The 24,384-nt window shown below is 47.4% G+C and overlaps 1 protein-coding gene across 1 annotated transcript; it reads right to left on the bottom strand.

The window, feature by feature from the left end:
- Positions 1–989: 989 nt before the first annotated feature.
- Positions 990–23,937, bottom strand: SEPTIN6 (septin 6; the record flags this gene model as incomplete). The annotated part of the gene is made up of 10 exons (XM_079541790.1): positions 990–1,014; positions 6,369–6,559; positions 7,241–7,373; positions 7,853–8,021; positions 8,301–8,397; positions 12,251–12,412; positions 12,637–12,823; positions 13,985–14,180; positions 20,275–20,389; positions 23,911–23,937. The coding sequence occupies 10 exons, from the start codon at positions 23,935–23,937 to the stop codon at positions 990–992; spliced, it is 1,302 nt and encodes a 433-aa protein (XP_079397916.1).
- Between the last annotated feature and the right edge of the window lie 447 nt (positions 23,938–24,384).

Raw genomic sequence — 24,384 nt, forward strand, 5'->3', positions numbered from 1 at the left:
GCACTCAATAGTGAAGAATGAAGCAAACCACTCAAATTAGTTTAACTTGCTTTAAAAGAAAAAAAACCCAACACGAGTTGTACAGGAAATAAAACTGTATTCATAGCAAAACTGAGACAACACATTGCAATCAAGAGTTCTAGCTGCCTTGATTGCCCCAAAGCGAAAGGCCAGGCTGCAGCCTGTTAGCATGAGCAGCCAGCCTGCTAACACAAAATGAAGCCTGTGAGGTTTTAGCACCATCCCAAACAACACCTTCCTAGAAAAATCCTCAGCAGTGGCTTGCATTACCTATCCTGGCTAGCTCTGACACCTGCTTATCTTTCAAAAACCTCTGGGCTTGGAGGGTTTTTGTTGCAGTTCCAACAGCACACACCCTGATGTTTCAGGACATGTGGATTCCCCCTGCCTGCACACAGTGCAACTGGAGGATAAGGGACACAAGTAGCAAGACTGAAATGGAAACACCCGTTAAATGCCAGTCTTTACATAGTATTATGCAGAAATAAAAATAGTAAAGGATAAACGATGTCATGAAAATGGCCCCAAGCGTGAAGAAAACTTTCTAATCTCTTGACTATTTGATAATCAAACTAAGGTGGTGGTGTCATCTTAATGTCACCAATAAATACACTTAAACCGTGTTGTTATTTTGCCAGCAAAAATAACTCATCTCACAGAACTTATTTTTACGTTTTCTGGATAGAGAGGGACTGAGAGAAAGGGGAAGGCTATTAACTGTATGGATTAAAAAAAAGAGAGAGAGAAATTAAAGCTGCAGTGTCCCAAACTCGTTAGGACTCATTTTATATTATTTAATAAAGCAATAACCACCAGTACATAGTAAGACAAGTTCACAACAAGAGTATAGCAGAGAGCAAGAGTAACACCATGGAAAGGTTACAGCTGAAATGCTGTCACGTTTTATTAGACCCTGTGATTTAACAAGTAAATGAAGGTCCATTCCAGCCCATTGTATTCAGGGATAATTACTCAGTACAGAGCCATGGGTTACTGTAAAAGAAGGGCAAAGAAAACAAAAAAAAAGAAAAACAAAAGAAGTAAATGTTAACCAGAATTCACTGTCTGATGAAGGCTTTATTTAAAAAACAAACAAACAACTCATCCAGAAATACACAGCAAAGACACCTGCAGGCAAACTGCAGCTGCACTCGGCCACTGGGTGAACTCCTGGCCACAAAGAGCAAACACCTTCTCTTTTAGTGCAAATCTTGCATTAGAACAAGGCTTTTGTTGAATAGAAAATATAAGAAGCAACTTGCCAACATCTGCACTCCTCTAAACAGATGTAAAAAAAAAAAAAAAATTAAAGGTGATACTTTTTGCATTAAACTGAAAAATTTTTGGAATCACTGAGAAGAAAGGCAAAGAAACGTCATCATCTTTCTTCACAGGCACTGGTATGTACAGCAAGGTGACCAGCTTTCCCTGAGATTGGATCCAGGATGTGCATCCAGCCCAGCACACTGAGAAGAAGACAAGGCAGGAGATCCTTCGTGACCCCTGCAGCATTCAGAGAACACTTAGTTGCAAACCATGGATCCAAGTCTGAAAAATCCCCCAGGCTTGGGAACTGAGGATTGGATTCAGGCCGTCACGCCTGCGAGGACGTAAAGTTTGGCAAAAAGTCCTTTAAGATGATTTGATTTGCACATGACAGCGCAGCAGGGCAATGACAGGTTAGCTACTGCAAACTAAAAAGGTGAGAGGGCAGCCCATCTCTGGACACCACCGCACCGGGTTGCGTTTGCAGTCGACCCCTGGTGGCACGAAAAGCACGCGGCTGAGCAGCTGCTGCCACCATGCAGCCTCGCACAAAACAGGGGAGAGACAAAAAGCTGCGTAACTGAGAAGTGGTGATGCTACAAGCGCCTGGCAGCTGCTATGGACCAGAGGGGAAGTTATCAGCCACAAGCATCTCTCGCCAGTTCCACAGAGGCTGTTGCTGAGTTCTTCACAGAAACAACTGTAACCCAGAACAGCCAAGGGTGCGGACTGTGGCTTAGAACAGACTGGTGAGCACAGGAAGGGAGCAATGAGTAAAGGTGAGCAAACAGGCACAATGGCATGGCTGCGTGTTAACCGAATGTGGGGGCATTCGCTTCTGGTGCGAAGGGAAAGGTTCTACAGGAAACCCGAACTGAAAATGAAAGAAAAAGGCAGATTAATGGTTTTATGGATTAATGAAAAAAAAAAAAACACCAACAAAAAAAACACAAATATGCTTCCTAACACACACGCACACAAACAGGAAATGTTGCTATGTGTTAATAAAGTTTAATTTGACTACAAAACATGCTTTATGCAGACACACACACACACTCAGCAGTGGGATGAACCACATTGCTTCTCTAAAACAATCCTTTCACAGTTTTTGCAAGCTACAGAACTCCTCAATGGTGACTTATTTATACCCCTGCAAAACACTGGGGCCTGCAATACTGTATGGATCAATATTGAGAGTATTATTCTGAATTCTGAAAAAGTACCATGTATACATATTTAATTCAACTAGGACAAATGCCCATTGAAAAAGGCACTGTCTGCGTTTGTATAGTGGAAACAAAGATCTTTATTCGATTCCAAGCCTAACACACAACAGTGTACAGTTACACGGGCTGCCAAAAGCAATCCAATCCCAACAGAAATCAGTAATGTTCACTCTCAACTCCACTTTAGCTGTGCCTTCATACTCAGCACCAGAATGAACACTGATGTTCTTTGAGTTTATTTGTCCACATTCAGACCCTGGAAGGCACAGAATTGTTCTTTTCATTGTATTACAGTTATGCTGGCAGCAGAGGCATTCATTCTACCAGACTGCTCAAGACGACAGCAGTGCAGGACCCTTCTGAAGCTCTTCTGCCCCATTGAAATTAAACCCAAACACCTCTCACTGACAGCATAACGTGTACTCGCTTTTCAACTTCTCTTGGTGGAGACAAGAGGTATGGAATTGGGTAATCAGCTGTTCCCCACTTGAGGGCAGACCACAAGATAGTTAGGATTCTGTCTGATAGAAAACGTAAATCCTAGGTTTGTGTGCAGGGAAAGCTGGCCTAGAAGCTGAGTTGTCAGGATGTTTTATAATTAAATGCTGCTGCTCCAACATATCCCACCTCAGGGAAACCTGTGCTCAGGCTGGGGATGCTGTTGTCCTCATACTGGGTAATAGATACTGTTGCTCTGTCAAGAAGCAAGACATTCCCTTAAAAGCTTTCCCTCTCCTCTCACCAGAGAATCAACAGCAAATTAAAAAGGCTCATTTAAAAACACTCAGCACAGCTGTAAGTGACCCACTGTCATTAGCAGTTTAGCTAATAATTATGCTTTCCTGCCAGGCAGGTGCATTTCTTAGACATCTTTGTTTAAATTAGCCTTCACTTTGCACTTCCCACTGCAGATGCTTATTTATGGCTATGTTTGTAAACCCTTTCAGACACCCTTCTCTGTTCGACAAGCCTGCCAATGACTATCTAGTCATTTCATATCCCTACTAATGTGGAGACAAAGACACTCTGGGCAGACTCACAGTGGGACCCTGCTGACAGAGCTCTGCTTCAGTGGGAACCCTCTGTGCCCTGGCAAAACTCATCAGAGACTCAGATGCTGGCCTCAATCAGAGGCAAAGCGCTCTGGCAGGCTTTCTGGCCACAGCTTGAGCACAGCCCTCTCCTCTCCTTCCACTAGCCTTACCCAAACCACACACACTTGGCATGACTCCCAGACATGCGCCTGCTACAAGTGAATATCCATCCACAGGGCAGCCCGCTGGAGCATTGAAAATGTCATAAAGTGTCTTAGTCTATGTTCAGAGCTTTCCGTTATCTGCTGAACACTCCACATCTCTCATGATTTTAGAAAATCAACTACAGTCAATCGACAGTACTCACACACTCTTTCTCTGGTGCTTTAGGATAAATGAAAACTCTAGTTTGGGCAGACTTTACCATCTGTTGGGAGTGGAGGAAATAGAAACTAGTTTGTATCCTGCACTGTAACCAAGCTAACCCTGTGACTTGAAGGGGTGGGAGCAAAGGAAGGAGAAGGAAGGAAAGGGATCTGCAGGCTAGCTGGGCTCCATCATCACATCTCCATAGCAATTGTTGCCATAGTATCGACATGGCCTATGTGATTAAGAATCTCATTTATTTCTGAGGGAGTCAGAAAGATAGAGACAGCAAACTGCTGGAAACATTTATAAGGAAGAGGACCTAATCCTTATCTTTGCACATTTAATGTCCAGATATTGATTCCATCTGCATTTTACTCTGCCACATTTTTGAAGACACGCTTCATGGCATCCTTGTTCTACAGCTTTCTATAGAAACAGAGTGAAAAGCCCGTACAGTAAAGGTGAAAGCAGAATAAGACAGAGATGATAACACTTAGAGGCTTCTGGAGTTGCATAGGGTCTGCTTTTTCAGGAACTGTAACTGATCCCACTGTGAGGTCTATATATGTTAATGACGCTTACCAGGACAACGTGCCTCATGCACCATGCAGCCAAACAGCAGTTAACTGTAAAACAGCATACATGTAAGAGCTAATGATGATGATGATGATGTAAAAATAATAAAAAGAAACCAAGCCATGATTAGTGCAAACTACTGAGCTTTGGTCAAAAAGACTAATCTGTGAAAGAAAAAGACTACTGTACTGCCAGCCACTATTGAACAAGACACAGTTAAGCTACTGGCTTGTGAAATTCATGGATTGTTACAGAGATTTATGATCTAAACACAAAAATGAATCATTAAGGGCAACTGGAGAGGTTAGAGTGAAGAAAGCTCTGCCATTTTTAACACTGTTGCTTTCCAGGAGGAGGGAGAGACAACCTAATTTCTTCCCAAGCCTGAATCAAGCACTGATCTACCACTTGCACAGAGTTCACCCTGCCCCAGCATTAATCAACAAGGATGGTACCAGTGCATTTTCATAGGAGTATGTTTCATGTCAGGAGTGCTTCTGAGACCAGAACTGCTTCTAGGAACAAGTATGTGACTTGGACCACAGCTACTGAGCGCTCATAGTACAGGGCATGTCATCTCCCTTCTGGGCATTCCTGACCTGGACTAATCTCAGCTCAGAAGTCTGCAGTCCTCAGCATGCAGACATCTGAGAGCTGTAAGCATGAAAAAAACACAGCTGTGTACTCCTCCCAAAGGCTGGGGAGAAAAGTCTGGCCCAGTTAGTCTCAGGCTCCTCAGTACAAAAACACATCAAAAACCCCTGAAGGTAATTCAAAAAGGCAAATCAAAATACGCACTGGAAAAAGGAACGGACAATGAGAAAAGGGCAGGAGCACTAATTGCTCATTGCAAAAGAATGTTGACACTGTAGCAGTTCCAGCTCAAAACTAAAATGACTAAAACAGGATCTGATTCTGGTTGTTGGGTCTTTCCTCTCCTGTCTCACTTGATTCCAAGTATAACAGTTATGGGTTATTTTTCCTGACAAGCAGTCCTCTCAGCTATCTGGGCATGTGCCATATTCTTTATATTAACAGCAGTTCCCCATGTACTAAAACTGCCTTGTACAGGCAGGATCTACTATGGATTTGCTTCACGAATGTGCAGAGAGAGGATGATACAACAATGGTATAAAAAACAGACACTCATCTATCTGCACGCTGCTCTTTGTACACATGCTAAAGTGGGACAGCCCTCCGTTTCAGATTATGTACCACTTCTCATTGCTAGGTAAATCAGCTGCACAGCTGGGTTGCTATTGAGGAACCACAGAACATTAAGATATCCCAGAGCATGAGACACTGACAAGGGGCTGCAGATCCTGTCACGCCATTCCCTTGCATGGGGAACTCTTCTAAACCTGTGCATTATCTCTCACTGCTTCTGGGAAGGTCAAATTTTGGTATAAGGCTGTAGAGACTACCACTGCTTTCAGAGACTTACTCTTTGCAGATTCAAGAATTCAATACTATTATGTTCCCTGAACAATTTCCAAAGCTTCTTCTAAATCTATTCAAGACCCTAAAATAGGACACACTCATCTCTAGGTAGCAGGATACTCCTGCTAACCACACCTAACCTCCTACTTCCTTAGAGACACTGACAGATCAAAGGAAGGGCAGGGAATCCCAGCAAACTGAACCAAGTTCATTCTCTTCCATGCTGTCAGCAACCAGTAAGGGAGGCTGGTACTGTGCTCCCTGCTCCTGAGGATGACATGTGGAGCTAAAATACATCCAGCTACCACTCAGACTTACTAGGGATTATATCTGTCTGCAGACCTTCCCCTGATAAGGACTGGCTAGGTTGGGAAAGAGATACGAATACCCAGAAAATATTAAAAGAGCAGCAAATACCATCAGGTTAACAACTTACTTTTTTCTTTCCTTATCTCTCTTCAGAGTTTGTGATCCTCCAGCCTGCTGAGCCTGAGATTGGAGCAATTCAGCTGCTGTCTTCCTTTGTTTAAATGCATTAACTTCATCATCCAAAGATTTCTTCTTATCCTCCAGCTTCTTTTTTTCATCCTGATGTAACTTCTTCAGACGATCAAACTTTTCATGGAGCTAGAGAGAAAAGAGAGAGGTGAACTCTACCAGCCACTCTGTTCACAGAAGAAAGGCAGAGGATTCTCATGAGATCTCAGCCCACAAATCTCTGTTGGTCTTTACATTGTTTCTTGCACCCTGACCAACAATGCATAGACAAAGGGCAGGAAAAGTCTTCTTCCAAAGCATCCTGCACAACAAGCACTATTCTAGTGAGGAACCAGTGCACAGACTAACAGCAGAGGACTGGGAGAGTATAATCACTAATGAATAAATAATCAATCCGCTTCATTTTCTTAACAGAGTTGTTGGCCTTATTTCTTTTAAAATGCAGTAGTGGGTTTTCATGTCCCTCCCCAGCTCTAAGAAAGTTGTATGGGTATAATTTTTATATTACAAGCTTGTATCAGGGGTTCCGTTTCTCTCCTTGAATTTTGGCATGCCAAAGCTGTCAGTCAGAATCAAAGTATATGGCACTTTCATGGCACACTAAGCTGTACAAGGCAACCTTACAGGACAAGTACATTAATGTACCACATTAAACTTTAGTTGTTTTTGTTTGTTTGTTTGTTAGTTCTTAATAAACTAACTTTAATAAACTAAACTTAAACCATACTGCAGGAAGTGTATGTGGCAGCAGCTGCCTACTTGGAAGTATATCATGCATAGCCACAAAGACACAAGTACTGTACTGCTCACCTCTTTTTCAGCTTCCTTCAGCTCTGCTTCTTTTTCCTTGACCCTCTGGACAAACATTTGCCTCATTGCCTCTTCCTTTTTCTGCAGTTCACCCAGAAACTCATTTCTTTTGGCCTCATAAGTTTCTTGCAAGCTAAAGAGAAAGAAAAGCCCTGTGATACAACTGAAGACAAACTCTACTTTCCCCAAGTCTCTCAAATCAGGCTTTCACCATGAATACTGCTTTCCTACCACCCACCCATGTATGCTCAAAGTCATCTTTATCCAATCATTTCCAAGGTATGTAAGCTGTTGTACTTTCCCTATATGCTGAATGTTGGGCAATTCAGAGAGACCAGCTGGCAACAAACACTCGTTCAGATGGGCACCTCAGTATCCCTGCAGCACTGACACTGTTACGTCTGCCATTTCAGTAAGTCCTGCACGTGCTCTCTGTGCTTTCACCTTCTCCCCCTCAGCCGACACCTTTGCTGAAGTCTAGACTTATCTGACCAGGCAGGCTTTCTTGCCACATTGGTTCTTTATATGCTCTCCCAAGGACACACACAAACACTCAATGCATCCAGCAATGCTTCCTCCCTCAAGCTCTCCTTCCTACTCCAGGGGTCCCACCTGAAGGGCTTGCTGTCTGGATCAGTGTCCTTGAAACCCATCTCCTCCAGTTTACACCTCCGGTACAGCTCGTAGTGCCGTGTGTGGGTCTGCTCACGAAGGTCTTCCATGTTCACACGGATCAGCATCTCCCGCAGCTTCACAAAATCACAGTGAGCTTCGTTCTCCACTGTAAGAAGACATTAAAGGTAAGAAAGGGATAGAAACAAAGGTCTCTTCTCACATTCCCCGCTGGGCCACTCCCCCAGTAGATTTAACAGCCCTTCTGAACAGAGGACACTGCTGCTACTGTCCTGACGCAAGGATTTACTATTACAAGGACACAAAGGATAACCTCCAAGAGAAATTAAAGTCCAGTAGGTCCCTACTGCTCTTACAAGAGCGAGTCCACTGCCTCCTAGTGGAAATGTCACCATTCATGTCATGAAATTTTCACATCTTGACTCACCCTGCACTGTGCCCCAAGGGTACTGACGAGCTTTCATCATTTTGTTTCCTATTTTCAACTCCTCCGTGCTCCCAATCACTGCAAACGGCAAGTGGGCCTGGAACACATTTAATACAACCTTTGTTAGTGCCTCTCAGCTCTGGCTGACTGGATAGCACACAGAGATTAGCACAGACACTGTGCAAGACACTCATTACACACACGCTAATCTCGGGGAGTCTAATCACTGGCCGCTAGCCCAAGACAAGGGGGAGAAGGGAAGGTCCTTTGTGGAAACCTTGTTAGTGCTACCACTCTATGTCCTCTACCTGGCTGATCCTCCCAGCCACAGGGTCTCAGGTGAGATGAGCCAGTGCAAAACTAGCATCAGAGTGACAGCTGGAACACAACGCTGTGCGGCTCTGCCTGCGGCGCTGTCCCAGGGGCTTGCGGTGGCTGAGGAGAACATCTGCACAAGCACAGAAGCAATAAACAAGCCTTTTTTTTTTTTTTATCCCCCTCCCACTCCCTCAGCTCATACCAGAACACAAGATAACTTGCTCTATCCGATCAGGAAACTGAAGTCTCTCCTTCTACCCAGATTAACAGGTTTTCTCCCTGCTTGCTTCATCCCTGCACTTTATCAGCTTCTGCATCCACTGTTCAGGTCTGCTGTTGAGGTCTGCTGCTGGCTGAGCTGGGAAGGACCCTACATTTGCTGAGCTGCAGTGAGCCTACCCAGTACTGATACCAGCTGGTGCTGCCCATAGCATGTGCTGGGGCTCACCCTCACTGCTCCTTTATCAAAACGGCATCTTTTCTCAAGTTCTGTAAAATCCAAAGGCATGTTGATGGCTTATAAAGTCCTTATGATACTGATGGCTGTACAGCAAGAGGGCAAAGGAGGCTGAATTGAGGGATCATAGTCACAAGAAGGGACCCTGAAGAGAGCAGAGCACAGCTGGTACCACTAACTCGACTGTGTCTTGCTACTCTCTTTAAGCCAGGCCACACTCCATAAGAGACAGTTGTTTCCAGTACCTGATGCTTAGATACAAGGAGGAATTTGCTTGTTGTGACCCAGAAACACAGAACAGTCACTTCTATGTAAAGAAGGTTCTTCTCCCGTTCTGTAGAGAGGTTAAGAGACTTTCCCAGTACAAATTCAGCCAGGTTGGAATAGAACTGCTCCCAACACCTCAGCAGAGCTCACCCCTCATTCCCCAAACTCAGGCAAGAAAACCCCATCTCTGCTATCTTTGCTGCATTTGTCTGTTGTGCAATACATGAGGTCTCTTCCCACCTCTGCCTGCTCCTGGGAACCATACAGCCTTCCTCCAAGCTGCAGAGAAGTCGACTGCAAGGTTTCAGTACTTAAAAATAAAGCTGCCAGCTCCATGCACTCAACCCTTCTGCTGAGTTCTGTGCAGAGACATTTGTTAGCTGGAGCCTTTAAACTGTGCTTGGTTCTGGGCAATTAAAGTGCCTCAGGTTGCCAATGTATGGAAGATCAGTGACCCCAGATTGTTTACAGAAGTAAGTAGAGAAGTTTTAATTTCACAGGTGATCTGAAATAACGGAGAAGTGAGTAACAGGACAAGAAAAAGATTTCAGGGTGTTTTCTACTTTCAGAGTGTGACTCATACAGCCAAATAGCAACGCTGCCTGCAAGCACTCTCAAAGATGGGCTCTTCAGCTTTTATTGCCTGGCCTCACAACTCTCTCACGAGGGACACAGCAGTACAAGTGGGGCTTAGTGGTCAGTCTGGAGGGGCTGTTCTGGGCTGTGAGGAGGCCCTGAGCACCACAGCCTCCTGAGGCACCCTTCACACAGTTACTTTTACAATCATGTTGACATGCCAGCACATGGAAGGATGAGTGTCAGCACAGAGCTAGGCCTATTCTGCTAGAGGTTCACCTATCAGTACCAACTGTTCAGCTGCTGTTTTTGCTAAGCAGAAAGTGCTGGTGATTTCCTTTTCTAAAAGTAAGCTCCAGCTCCCACCACGAGGAGCAGACAACTCATATAGTTGCACATGGCTTCATTTAACTACCAGGTGTAGGGAGAATATATTCTGCAGTAATTAAATGAATTCATTCAAAATGGAAAAGCCAGCTGGGAGCTGAAAGAATAGCAGAGATTACTTTTTGTATTATGATTTAAGAATAAAACCTGGATGGGAGGAGATCCAAAGCATTTTGGAGAGTATTTTCAAGTGCTCTCTACATCTCTTGTAAACATACACACAGTGAGGTGCTCAAAAAGACCAAATTGATTTCAAGCAAAATCAGGCATCTTGTTCTGAAGATTTGTTTAATCCGACTGGTATCTAAATACTGCACTTGACACCTCTGTTCCTGGCTAAATACTTCTTCTGATCAGAATGGCACAGATTTTGTATCTTCATTTCTGTCACATCAGGCTGTTTCCTCTTTGTTTAGGAAGTCAACTCTGAACGCAAAATACTCTGAAGAGAATTCCTTATGCATCAGTATAATAACCTAGAATGCATATTAAGTAATGAGTTTGCATATTTTAAAACCTAATTTTACTTGTCATAGCAAAGATAATCAAAGCAGGTCACAAGCAAAACATTAACTAATCAAGAGATCAGTCTCAATTTTCCCTGCATTAAAAAAAAAAGAAAGAAAAGAAGAGGTAGCTCATCTAGAATGTTTGTTGCTCAGCAAGAAGCACGACTTGAGCATTTACAACCTTTCAAAGACATTAATCTGTAACAGACAAAGACAATGAAGTTTTCTGTAGAAAAGCACAAACACAAAGGTGAGGGCAGCTGACAAAAATTTAAGTCTGCTGTTCAATTTCAAGCGTGATTAAAACTGGCAGTTTAAGTTACAGACCTCACACATCCCATCCTAGCTCTTTTACTGGTCTCAGTCCTCCACAAACACATCTCCTGACCTGTAACATGGGTAGATTTGTTTTCTGTAAAAATAATATCTAGATATAAACGTTTTGCAGGTCTGCAAAAGAGCCTTGACTTCATTCAGGTTCTAGCCTGTCTCGTCCCCATAAATCTGGTGTATGATCACGGCCAGAACCACTGATTGATCACCTGGGGAAAGGACTGGGTCAGCCCTGGGAGCACAGGAGAAGGCAATTCAGCTGTGTGACAGAAAGGGATGGAGCCTGGCTGCACCCCTCTTAGACCCCATTTAAGGGCTGACTGCCACAGGGGAAGGATCTCTGGTTGGAGATCCCCCCCCTGTGGAGTTCCTGCAAGCCCAGATCTTCAGAGATGGGTGAGCATCTTTACTTTCTCTTTGAAATACCATCCTATCCATGCTGGTCCCTTTGCTGTTACAGTCCTATGTTGCCCTTCCACTGCATTAATCTTTTCAACTGTAACACCTGGTGATCATGATTTGCATCAGTTTAACAGAGGATTTAAAGAGCTGATCTCTCTGTGCATCAGTTGATACAACCCAGAATGCCTACAACAGCATCATATATGTTTTCTCTTCCTACTCTGAGAGTGACCAGAAGCAGACATTTGGAAAAGAGAGAGGCCACTGGGAGAGGAAACACCCATCAAGGATAACAAGGCTGTTTGGTGTGAAAAATGCAGAGCATAGAACAGAGACTACAGACAGTCTGCTCACTGCTGCAGACAGATAATATTCATCTGATTATTCACAACACAGGACTGGCCATGCCCAGCATGGCCAGACTTCACCATCTGTCCAATTCCCTGCATGAACCTCAACACTTATGCATTAAGACAAAGAAGGGGTTAAACTCCATCTGCTTTCTGACTAGAAAAGCCTGCCAGAGAGCCAGTAGCCTTCCTCAAGGCTCTGCTAGCATAGCATGACACTACAAAAACATGATCCTCTGTTCTTAGGAGACAAAATAAAAGGGAAAGTGGAATTAAGGAACATTCCAATATAGGCCACCACCCCTACAGTGACAGACCTGTTCTGGGAGAGCAGGAAGCAGAGTCACTTACATTCATTGTTCCATTTATCTCTGCCACTGATTCATCATCTGTTGGGAACTGGTAGATCTGAACCCCGTTACTGACCAGTTCACTTGTGATCTTGATTTTAAACTTGGTCAGCTCACTTTTGGAAATGGCATCAGATTTGGCAATTATAGGAATAATGTTGACCTAGAGAGAAACAGAGAGGTAAGTCCTAAGGTTGGCTCCAGGTAGTTTTTCCAAGTCTGTAGTACAACTTACAAAAACTTAAAAGCACTCAGTAAGTCTAACGATGCATCTGCCAACGGGGCCATAGCATAAGGGCTATGCAGGTGGAGAGACAAGCCCTGGAAAAGCAGCAGCATTTCCATCACGTACACGGTGACCTGCACAGTAACAGTTAAATTGCCTACCTTGCTGTCAAGCTTCTTCATTGTTACCAGGTCCAAGGATTTCAGTGAGTGGCCTGTCGGAGCAATGAAGTACAAGCAAGCGTGGATCCGGGTGTCATGGTAATTATGCAAGACCCTCTTTATCTTCAGTTCTTCTTGCAAGTAGGCTTCAAACTGAGCATCAATGAACTCAACAATGGGCTTGTAGCTTTAACGAAAGGAAAAAGATTTTTACATCTCACAGAGGTTAACCAGCCCTACTCCATTTCTAGCTTTTTAAAAAAGAGCTGCTGCTTAGCTATTCACTTCCCAGGACCAAGTCTCTCAATCTCCCCTCCTCCTCACCCATATGAAATATAAATGTTGCACCACTGACAAGAAGATGTGGTCTTGCATCAGACTCCATCAGCCTGTTTGACAATTCAGCAGAGGAGAAACACTACTGACAGGGGCTACAGAGGCTGTGGGTTACTACAGACTAATCTCCTCCAGAGAAAGTGGCCTCATACTTCAAAATGTGAGAGGGAGAGATGCTTTTCAAAGGAAGGGTAAAGCAGACTCATTGGCAGCAGTGTATAACTCTCGCTTGCACCCAGGGAACGAATGGCTTGCTGCTCTCACAGTCCCAATTCCTACAGGTGAAAGATGCATCTCCATTCACTACTACCTTTGCCTGGTGTTCTAAGGCAGAAAAACCCTGCAACTTCCTTTCCAAGTCCATCTGAAATACAGAGCTTGTCAGACTTGCAATGCAAAGAACATCAGTGCATCTTAAAACTAAAATGAGAATCCAACAGACCCACAACAAAGCAAACTCCATCACAATGCCTCTGTGAAGATGGACATTAGAGAGGACCTGGTGGAATTACACACTCCTTCACCACCATGCTCTGGTCCTGCTGGGACATGAGCTGCCAGAGATACTTCCCCAGATTACATTTCAATGATTACTCATCATGTTTCCACAGGCGAGATGGAAGAGTGGCCTGCCAGAAGCGGCCATTAAACCAAACAGTCACTGGTCCACACCAGATGTTTGGTTGCAAGTTTGCATTCAGTACAGCACAAGGCAAAGAGCACAGAAATGCCCTGCAGCATTTCAGCAATCCCCACCAGATGAACTTGGGCAGAAGGCTACCAGTGGGCCAGATATTGTTCTGACAGCATAACAAAAGCTGCTCTGATAGCTGCAGCAGTGATGACACACCACAGCCTCTCTCCTCTTTTCTCCCTGTCCCATCCCCAAAAGATGACATGGGCAACTTGTAAGAAGGAAAGAGGAGAGCAGAGTCTGGCCCAACTAGGATACAAAAGGAAACCCTGCATGAGTGAACTGGGTCATGCTACAGCGTCTCTGTCTTTCTCTTACCTGTCCTCTTTGTTGATTTGATCCCCAAAGCCCACTGTGCTTACAATAGTCAGTTTGAGGTTGACGTTGCTCTCTTGCAGGTCATAGGTACTGGATTTCAGCTGGACCCCAGGCTGTGAGTGAGATGCTGGGTCACCTTCAAATTTGGTGTTGAAAAGCGTGTCCATGAGAGTGGACTTACCAAGGCCAGTTTCCCCTATTGGACAAAAAGAGAGACAAAATGTTTTGTTGAATATTAACATGGCTTGCCCTTTCAGTAAACCCTGTTAATTCAAACACTAACAAGGGTGAAACTGTAGCAGATGAAAGCAGATCTCATGCTCCAAAGGGATTGTCTGGCAAGCAGAAAGGCATGTACAATGGGAGGTCTGTATTCTGGGCAAACTACATTTCACAGTCTAATGGCCATTAATATCACAAGAAAAGAGAGATGAAAAGAAAGAGTTGAAAAGGCAAGGGGGAAAGCATCACTCAAATCCTGCAGATACCCATAATGCACTAAAGAAGATGCTGCTTTCATCAGTAGGCAAGGAGAGGAAGGGAGAAATGGGGCCCATGGCCTCTTCTTAAAATAGATGCTCCAGGTTAGTATTTCTGTAATTAGCAGTCACTAAAATAGCTTGCTTCAGTACAGAAACACTGAGTCGGTTCCTACCCTACAGCAAGCTGTGCAGTTGGTTTCTTGTACTCACAATATGCTGAGTTGGGGGACAGCCTTCTAGCCTGGGGAGGGGCATTTTCTCTTATATCTCATTTCCATACACCTAGGGGCTGTGCAACTTACACTCAAAAATCTGCTTCCAAAAGCTCTGCAGCACTGAACTGTTATTTGGATTCCATCTATCAACAGAGAGCTGCTTCCTTATCTGGCGTGAACAGACAAATCTGAGAGACCAGTCTTAAATTTGTTTTAGATACATCCCATGGAGAACAAAACAAACCTCCATTGCGCTCATTCCACAGGGCGGCCTGCCTTGCCACACTGACAGCAGAGCCAGCCCTCCAAGTCCGCAGGATCTGCCTTTGCACTACACCTATCAGCAGGCTGCCCTGCTGCCCTGGGAGGACCACTGCGTTTTGGGGAAACCATGATTTCAGAGCTGCTCTTCTGGCTTTTGGTGTAACTTCAGCAGGCAGCTGAACCCCACCCACTGCTCCAGGCCCACCAGGGGGCTGCGTCTCACTGAAGCAGCCTTCCCTCCTTCCCTAAGTCTTACATACAACAAAACCATCAATATTTTCCTACTTCACTCAGAAGAAAAGAGCTGCTCGTTTTCGTAGGCTTCAAGCTCTGCAATAGATCCAAAGTTGCATGAAATGCCCAATTCAATAAGGGGAAGCTCCTCCCCTTCCTCCTCCATCCAAATCCCTGTGCCTCACCCCTGCAAGCAGGCAAATTCCTCTCTGTTGGCCCGAGAGGAGACTTCTCCAGCCCGAGGAGACTTCTCCAGCCCAAGGCTGAAGCACAGGGTAGCACAAAACTCCACTGCCCTGGGAACTGCACACCGTCTGACTGCCTGGACTGAATATCAGTTTCCAGAAGGCAGCAAGAAAGTCAACAGACACCTTGAGCTGCAAAGGCGCCTGGGGAGCCAGCCAGCAGCCAGTGCACGCTGTGCTAGGTGCAAACTCGGTGGCTCCTCACACTGACCTGTCTACAGCCCCAGGGGGAGAAGAGTCAGCACCAGCAGTGTGAGTTGCTGCAATCCCACCCTATTTGGGATGTAAGGGTACCACTTCCCACCAGTGGGTGCACAAAGCATGGAGCACTGCTGTGGTTTGGGTAAGGATTTCAAGAGTTAACATGAGAAAGCCTGCATGACCTCACCAGGCCTTTCTCAGGGATTCCAGGAAAACAGCAATGTAAAAAAAAAAAAAAAAAAAACACAAAAAAACACACCCAGACAGACATCTAAACAGCTTGAGAAGGCGGCAGCATTTCCAGAGCTCCTGCCAAGGGTTCCTGCCTGGGCGGGCAGGATGGAGCAGGGAGCCAGCTGCATAGATCCCCAGCGGGCTCCTGGGGACAAGGCAGCTGCTCTCCTGCCCTGCACTCCATCCCACAGGCAGCAGCCCCACACCCAGCCCTGTGGCTGCCGACAGCATGACAGAGGTGCAGCATGACAGAGTGGGGCTGGGAACTGCCCTCTGCAGCCAAGACATGAGATCCCTGTGAATGGTAGGCAAAATACACCGAAAACTGCCCCTTATTTCTGCCTCCCTCCTCCTTTAAGATGCAAAGCATCCACCTGAGGACAAGACAGACACATTCAGATACATCTCCAATCTCTTAATTGTTGCCTACTTTAAACCAATTTCACATCTGGTTTTCAGCAGCAGCAGTGCAGCAGAGATGGAGGCAAATGCTGAAGATAGAGTACATCTTTATACTCCCATCTCCTGCATGCTACACAGGGCCAGCAAAGGTGACTTTGAATTCAAGATGAAGTTTTCCTTTTGAAAGGGGAAGTTCTAAACTGCTAAGACATGACTGCAGAGGCAACAGTTTCCCACCCAAACACCTACAGCTCCATGTATAGAAAGCAGAACGCCCAGCCATCACCACAGCCAGGTCAGCATGCGCATTCCGGCCGTGTACAAAGAAGGCTCTGCACTGTGTGTCCCGCTGCCCAAGAACAACTCAGCCACAGGAACCATGGCACTGGCTCCAAGAGCATGATGTGAGACAGTATCAGGCTGAATGAAGTGCTCTGCCACATGAAATGCAACTTGGAGCAGCGCTACTCTGAATGGCAAACTGACAGAACAAAGCATTTCTGAGCCTCCCAGGAGTTTCTGCCCAAAACAGAGGCAGCTCCCTGCTGGCTGGGAGATGTAACCACTGCCAAGTGCTGCTTGGAAGGATGGGAGTCCAGATGGAACAGATGGGCTGATGAAAAGGACAAGGCGACTGCACTCGCTCCAGCCAGCAGCGCTGGAATCTTCTCCAAAAACCAGAAATGATGAATGGGGATTAAGGGAGGCAGATTTACCATGGAAAAAGCAGCAGTGTATGCAAATCAAGCAAGAGACGTCCTTGGCAGGGAGATTATTGCCTGATGGCAGGCTTAGATTTGATCTCCAAAACTGTACTTAAGCATTATGCAACCTTGCAGCAGTCTGCTCTCCAGGCCGGCAAAGTGCTGAGGACAGACAAGGTAGGAATGGTGACCTTTATTGTTAACTCTGCGCCAGAAAGCTCTGGCAGCCATTGAAACCCAGTAGCATTGTGCCTTCTCAGCATGGGGCAGATTTTAGGGCAGCCAAGACCTGGACATCAGGCACCGCTGCCAAAGCGCCCTGCAAGCTAAACATCACTGCTGCAAAAGCTGAACCTCTTTGGGTCTGGTGATTTGACCTGCTTTCCCCCAGCAAACAGCTGCCTACTGCCCCTCCACCTCCAGGCTTCAGAGCCCCAGTTGTGTCACCCTCAGCCCGCTCTCCAGGAGCACACAAGAGCCCTCAGAGCACTCAGCTGTTCAAAAGCACTGAGCGTTTGAACCCCTGCAGAGTCCTTTCAAGAGAGAGCAACATTTGCTCTTCCCCAGATTGACAACCACGGCTCCAGATATCAAATAATGCCATCTTAAAGAAAATGTCTATGTGTGCACAGCCCTTTCATGTGAAGAAATGGGAGCTAATCCAATGTAGCAGGTTTGTCAGGACGAGCCCTGAGGCAGCGCAGCCTGATAAGGCTGTCTCTCAAGGAGAGCAGAAAATAGTTCTTCTCATCTGACAGGCGGAATGGTGAGGCAAAGCCAGGCTGCCAGGGGCAGGAACACGGGTCCACAGATGATGCTGAAGAGCTACAGAGGGCCCTGCGGCCTCCCAGCTGCGCTGCTGCTGCACAGACCTGTGGCTCCTCAGCTGGAGGAATTCTGTACTCAGCTGCTTGCACTACCAACTACAAAACCAATCACTTGGCATCCTCCAAGATTCCATCTCATCACCCCACAGCGAGCTGCTGCTGGAGAGCAGATGGCACGAGGAAACCTGTGCACAGCCCTCCTTTTCCCAGCCGATGAACGCTCCCACATCTCCAAGCTCCTCTGGAGACCCAGCGTGGGGCTGAACGTAATGCATGGTGAAATAGTCTGGCTGGGGTGGTAATTCCAGCACAAACTGAATGCTGGGAAGTAATAAGCCAGAAACCGTTGGGTCCAGTCTGGGAGCTACTGAGTATGCAAAGGAAAGAAGCAGAAAAACAGGAATCACTCTTTGTGAGAGGCCTCAAAGCTGTAGCACACCTCTGGGAAACGAGAAGGTAATTTCTACAGCAAAACAGTGGTTTCTCATGGCACTGAGTAGGCTGCTTAAAACAAATCCCTTGCAAATTCCGGGAGGGAGGAAGGAGGAAACTCCTGCTTATAATGATGTATATAGTGATGCTAGTCTAATACAGCTATGATCTGGCCAAAACTGAGAAAATTTACCAAATGAAAACCTCAGCTCGTTGTTCCCGTCTCTTTCCACCATCTCATCCAGCACTGAATGTCTCAACCATCAAAGACTTCCCCAGCCTTTGTACTGAACTAACGGATGAACATTTCAGCACAGAGGCTTCAGGAAGAAAATGGCTGTGCTGAGGAATATCAGAGAAACCATCCACAACCCCTAACTTCTGAGAGCTTTGCTCAGCTGCTCTATCTTTGGCTCTTGTCTGACAGAGGAGACAGCTTTCAGCAGGAGAACAGCTAAAAATTGCTCTAATCTGGACGCTCTGCTGAGAGCCATTTTTGCAGCTTTCCTTGGCTCCTCCAGCAGGAGCTGGAGGAATCAGTGGCTCAGCTCCAGCATGGCGCAGAGTAAAGCTGTCGCTGGATTTTTCCCCTGACAAACACCACACACAGCTGAAAAACAGAGAGAACCAAAGTGCCTTTCTGTCGCGTTCAGCAGCCTATGTCATCAGTTCACTTATTTGCTGTTTTGTTGGCCTCAAGCCTCATTTGCTTTATGTTCTTTCAGTTCTTCACCCCAAACTCAGGCTGCACAAGTGAGACCCAACAGTCTAAATGACAGATGGATTCCGGGAGCTTTTTTTTTGTTTTTCTTTCTAAGAGTTTAACTTTGTTACCACAGTTTCAAAGAGGCTCTGCTAAGCCACCTTAAAGTAGGTGTCTGTCAACTAAACATTTGCAAATCTTTTTCTAAGGGAGTTTATTACATTTTTCTATGTAATAAACTCTCTTCTTTATTTCAGACTCAACCATGTCTATGTTGCTACTATTCATAAAAGATTGACATTAATAACTAATGCATATTGATCTTGGCAGGTCTTTGTTATTCAGAGGGACAAGCAATTACTGCATTCCAATGCTGCTCTGCAAAGAGAAAAGTAGAGGTGTTCAACTGCTTTCCACACATCCAGGGGAACCTTTAAGCACAGGAGCCATCCGCTGCTGCGCCTATAACTTGTAGGAAAACAACCAGCAGCTCCATGTGTGCAAAAGGAAATACTGTCAAACTTCAGCTCTGGGAACACGAGAGTTTCACAAGCCCACATCTCTTTCCTGTACAGTACAAACCACCTACTGACTCAGCTTGACAGTGACCTCTACTTGTCAGCAAAGTTTATCATCTCACGGGAATGTCCCTGTCAGGGAAAGTTTTCCTCTCAGCTCCATTTAGCAGTGCTCTCTCTGCACTTCACTCCTCTCATCTCAGACTTAACCCTGCCCTGGGCACACAGGACCCTGTCCCAGGTTGGCACCCTGTGCCAGATCTCTCACAGAGCAGGAAAGGCAGCCTCTGTGTGGTGTGGGGCTGACCCCAGCTGAGACATGTAACACATGGCAGCACAGGCAATCACACCACCACAGTGTGGCCAGGCACTATTTTAATTCAACTATGTCCTAAAGGAAGGGAAAAAAAAAAAACAAAAAACAGCTTTTAATGCTTTAAGAGGAACACGACTGGTATTTTGTTAAAATAATTATAATAATAATTCAATATCTAACCACACAAGACCTCTGAACAAAGTTCTCCAGCACGAGTACCTCTTTGCTTTTAGAAATACGAAATGGAATCACACCAGGCAAATAGAGATCATAATAAAAGCGTGGGATTTTAGGCATTTTATTCCTATGGTTCACTGCTTGGTAAAAAGCCATACTCCATAAGGCCAGCAGGGATTTCCCAGGGCACCAGTAAATCATGTTATTTAGAACAGACAGAACAGAGGGATTGGAAATTTAAAATCAAAGCTACTTTGTTAATTCTGTTACTTGTAAGCTACACCCAGCTGCAGAGGCCTTTTCAGCAACAGAACTTCCCCAGATGGAAATACTCACCCACACACAGGATGTTGAAACAAAACCCATGATTAACTGACTTATTAACCAGCTGGTCAGGCAAACTGTCAAATCCTACGTGTCCAGAAAGAGGGACAGTACGACAGCCTTCACCCTGAAATGCAAGGAAAAATACACAATTGGTGTCATTCTCATGCAAAATACACTTCTCTCTCCACACCCTGAAGACCTCCCAAGCGCAGCCAACTACACAGTCCGTGCACAGATTTTACATACACTGTAAATCTTGCCTGTGCACGCTGCCCTTCTCCAAAACAAACCCAAACAGCACACATAAAACACCCCATCTGCCTTATACGAGATGGTAGCCATGTCAGAACAATATTGAACTGTGCAAAGCGTTCAATGCTCAAACATGACGGTCGAAAGAGAGGTGGACAAACGTTTGTTCCCTGAGTAATTATTGAGAGACTCAAGTCTCACCTTACGCTGAAAGCAAAAAATAATCTCCACGGCAAAGGAAGGTATTAACGATGCCTCCTCACATGAGCCTATTACAATCCACATTACAGCTTTGATTACAGAAACAAGCTAGCAACAATGAGGAAATCTGTACCTCCATCTGGTATCTGAACAGCCCAAACACGGCTCCTGCACAGCTCGCTGCTGCAGCACACAGCAACACAGAATGCAGCCTTTGAGCTGCCAAACACAGCAGTACCCTCCCCTCAGGCTGCAAGCCCGAGCCTGTTCAGATTCATAGGATGGCCATGAGCACCAGGAGATGTGGAGACTGCTGAAGAAAGCACAAGGGGGGCAGTCTGCATGGCCACGCAGTGCCACAACCCTGCCGATCTGTGCTAGTCTCACGTTCCCCTCCTGCAGCCCCCAGAAAGGTGTTTCTCTCTCCAGATCAAAAGCTCTTTTCTTAATAAGCTATTCAGGAGCCAAAGGTAGAAAATTCCCCTCCAGCCATTTAGGCACATCATCGGCTCACATGAGATACTACAGCCATAAGGCAACTGTTCATAGGGGTATAATTCTCAATTTATTCCTTCAAAACTCTGCTTTAACGTAAATAAACCTGTTTGTAGGGACAAGCGTGCTGTTTTTCTTTGCTAACTACACCACTGTTTCAGGCTAGAAAAACATCTCTAGGGAGTGCATTACTCCAGCAGGCTGTCAAAGCACCAGTCCTTGTGTGATTGCTGGTTTGCTGGTGCAGCTTTATTCCCCCAAATGTGAAAATCCAAATAGATTTCAGCCATTAACCGTATCTACAGCCTTGCAATGTGTAACTGTGTTTCCCCACAGCCATATTTTGTCTATCAGCCCGATTCTTCCTGCCAAGATGTTCACCCAGCACCAGCACTATGCCTCCAGACCTTACTGAGCAGCTTTCACCCAAACAACAACACAGTGCTGGAACGTGTGTGGGGCTGTTCCCTCCCCGGGAAGGGAGTGCACTGCCCCACTGAAGGAGAAACAGGAGGACAGGGCCTGCAGACAGCATCCTTCCTGCGGATGGAGAGCCAGCACGGGTATCTGTAACACACAGCCCTCAACCTGCACGCTGGAAGGCAGTCTGAATGCTGCTCTCTCCAGGAAGCGTGGGTGGCTGTGTGGGCTCTCATTAAGAACAAATCTTCTCCACAGCCCTAAATATAAGCGCTATCCAGATGGAAAAGAAAAATAAACAGTCAAAGTTAAACTACTCTGGCTCGGAGGAGGCATTTACCCTGCGAGTCATTTCCTGTGCACTCCTCTTCTCCTCACCTGTGGTTTTATCACACAGTTACAGAGCCTTTCACATTTGTCTCAGGCCAGGAAACGAGCGCTGCAAAACGTGATTTTCGGTTGCAGCAGCTGAGCCACCATGTCAAACACAGCTATGTGGCACACACAGCTGTAGATGCCCCAGCCCAAAGCCTGCAAGGCCAGGACATTGCAAGAGCCCGTGTACTAGAAGCAGATTTGGAGGTGTCACTGCTGCCCATGCCCTACCGAGTGTCAGATGGACGGCCAAGAGCTCTTGCACCTCCCCTGGCTTTGAGCTGGCCTGGCTGTGCACCAAAGGCAAAGGTGGGCAGTGGGAAGGCAGTGTGAGTGCCGGCACTGCCCCAAGATGCCCATAACTGTGTTTTTCCCCACACGTGCAGAACGACCTCCGAGGAGAACAGGCTGTTATTGCTGAGGAAGCAGCAAAGTGTGATTAGATTAAAAGAACAAAAAGAGCAACATGTGCTCTTGCTGCACTGCCAGGCAGGGCTATCTCAGAGCAAAACTAAAGGTCGGCCTCGTGAATAAGTTGTTTCATTTCTCCATCTCTGGAGGATTTTCACATCTTTTCTGAAGGCTCCTCCACGCCACAGACACCACTGACCCAACTCCTACAGAGAAGTACCAGAACGATATAGAAAATGCAGAGATGCTATAACAATGTACTCCAAGCCTAACAGCGCCTCACATTAAATAGCAGCTTACACAAAGGGCGTAAGTTTCAGACTGCAGTTCTCTCAACCTGTACAGGGCCCTCAGGATGAACGGCCACGAGAGCAGCACTCAGATCTTCCTACACCAGGGGGGTCCCACACTGCTGCTCCAGAGCAGGACAGAGAGACCTGCCTGAGGCATAGCCGCCCACAAAGCCCCACCACAGCGCTCAGCATGGCTGCTGCTGCCTCTGCTGAGAACCAGGCCGGGAATTCCTGCACTGCAGCAGGGCTGCCCACACCGGGAGGCAAATAGCAGATCCCGAAGCCGGGAGGGTTCCCAGCCCTGTCCATACAACAGCTTTTCAGATCGCATTTAAACAAGAACAGCATCGGATCCCTTCCCCTGACGTTGGCCTTGTGGCATCCTCTTCCCCAGACTGCATTTGGCTCCAATTCAACAACAAAGCAGAGCAACGCTCGTACCAATTCATTCTCGCATGTTCGGGTCCGTAATTCTCTCTTGCAATTACCCAGCAGACAGCGATGACGCTCTCCGTGAAACAAACGCAACGCACGAACGGCAAGCACAGGTAAAGACTTTGCATTTCTTTCCCTCGCTCAGCTGCTAACAGCCCAGCAGGACGAGCACAAAGGAAGAGCAAAAGAGTGGGAGCAATGGACCGCATCCAGCCAGCCACCGAAGGGCCGAGCACCGCCCGCTCTCAGGCGCACCGCATCACGCGAGCGCTTCCGAAAACCGCCGTTCCGACCGCCTTTGGTTCCGTTCCTCGACGCCCGTGCCAAAGGGCCGCGGGTCGGGGCTGCTCCCGGGAGCGGCGTTCCCCGGCGATGCCGGCACACGGCCCTGCCCTGCCGCACGGCCGCACGGCGCCCCCCCAGCCCCGCACCGCGGTGCAGCACAGGACGCAGCACAGCCCCCCGGGGCTCCCAGCGGGGTGGGCGGGCACAGCTCCGCGGAATGAGACCGCCGGCCCGCACGCACACACCGACACAGACAGGCACACACACACACAGACACGTGCGGTCGGACGCTCTCCGCACGCGGACTCTGCGGAACCCCGCACCGTTCCCGCGCCCCCCCGCGGAAGGGCCCTCCGCAGCCGTACGGACGGGCGCTGCGCGGTACCGCCGCTCCCCCTACGGGAGCCCCGAAACCCCCGAGGGCCGCCGCTCGAGCCGTCCGTCGCCCACGGCCCTGCCCGGCCCGACCCGCTCTCACCTGCCGCGCCACCTCGGCCGCCGCCATCGCTGCCCGCCCGCCACAGGGCCCGCCCCGCCCGGCCAGGCGGCTCCGGACGCGCCCACCGCGCCGCCTCACGGGGGTGGAACCGCCTCGTCGCCCCGCGCCGCGAGCCCGGCCCGCGCCGCGACCGCGCGCCGCGACCCCGCGCCGCTTTCGTGCTCTGTACCGCCGGTCCCCGCGCCGCCGTCGCGCTGCGGGAAGCGAGGGGTTACGGTTCCCCCCCGCGGCAGCCGGCGGTGGTGCGGACCGGGCTGCGGGCGGGGCCGGGCGGAGAGCGGCGGCGCCGCGGTTGGACGCCGTGGGGAACGGCGTTAGGGCGGGGGAAGGCGGGGCTGCCGGCTCTTCCCGTAGCGCTGTGTGAGGGCGAGGGCGGGTATCGGCCGCGTGCGGTGCTGGAGGACGGCGATGAGGAGCGGAGTAGGTCCCACGGCTCTGGAGGAAACGGTGAGC

The sequence above is a fragment of the Tetrao urogallus genome, assembly GCF_951394365.1.
Source record: "Tetrao urogallus genome assembly, chromosome: 13".
Taxonomy (NCBI): Eukaryota; Metazoa; Chordata; class Aves; order Galliformes; family Phasianidae; genus Tetrao; species Tetrao urogallus.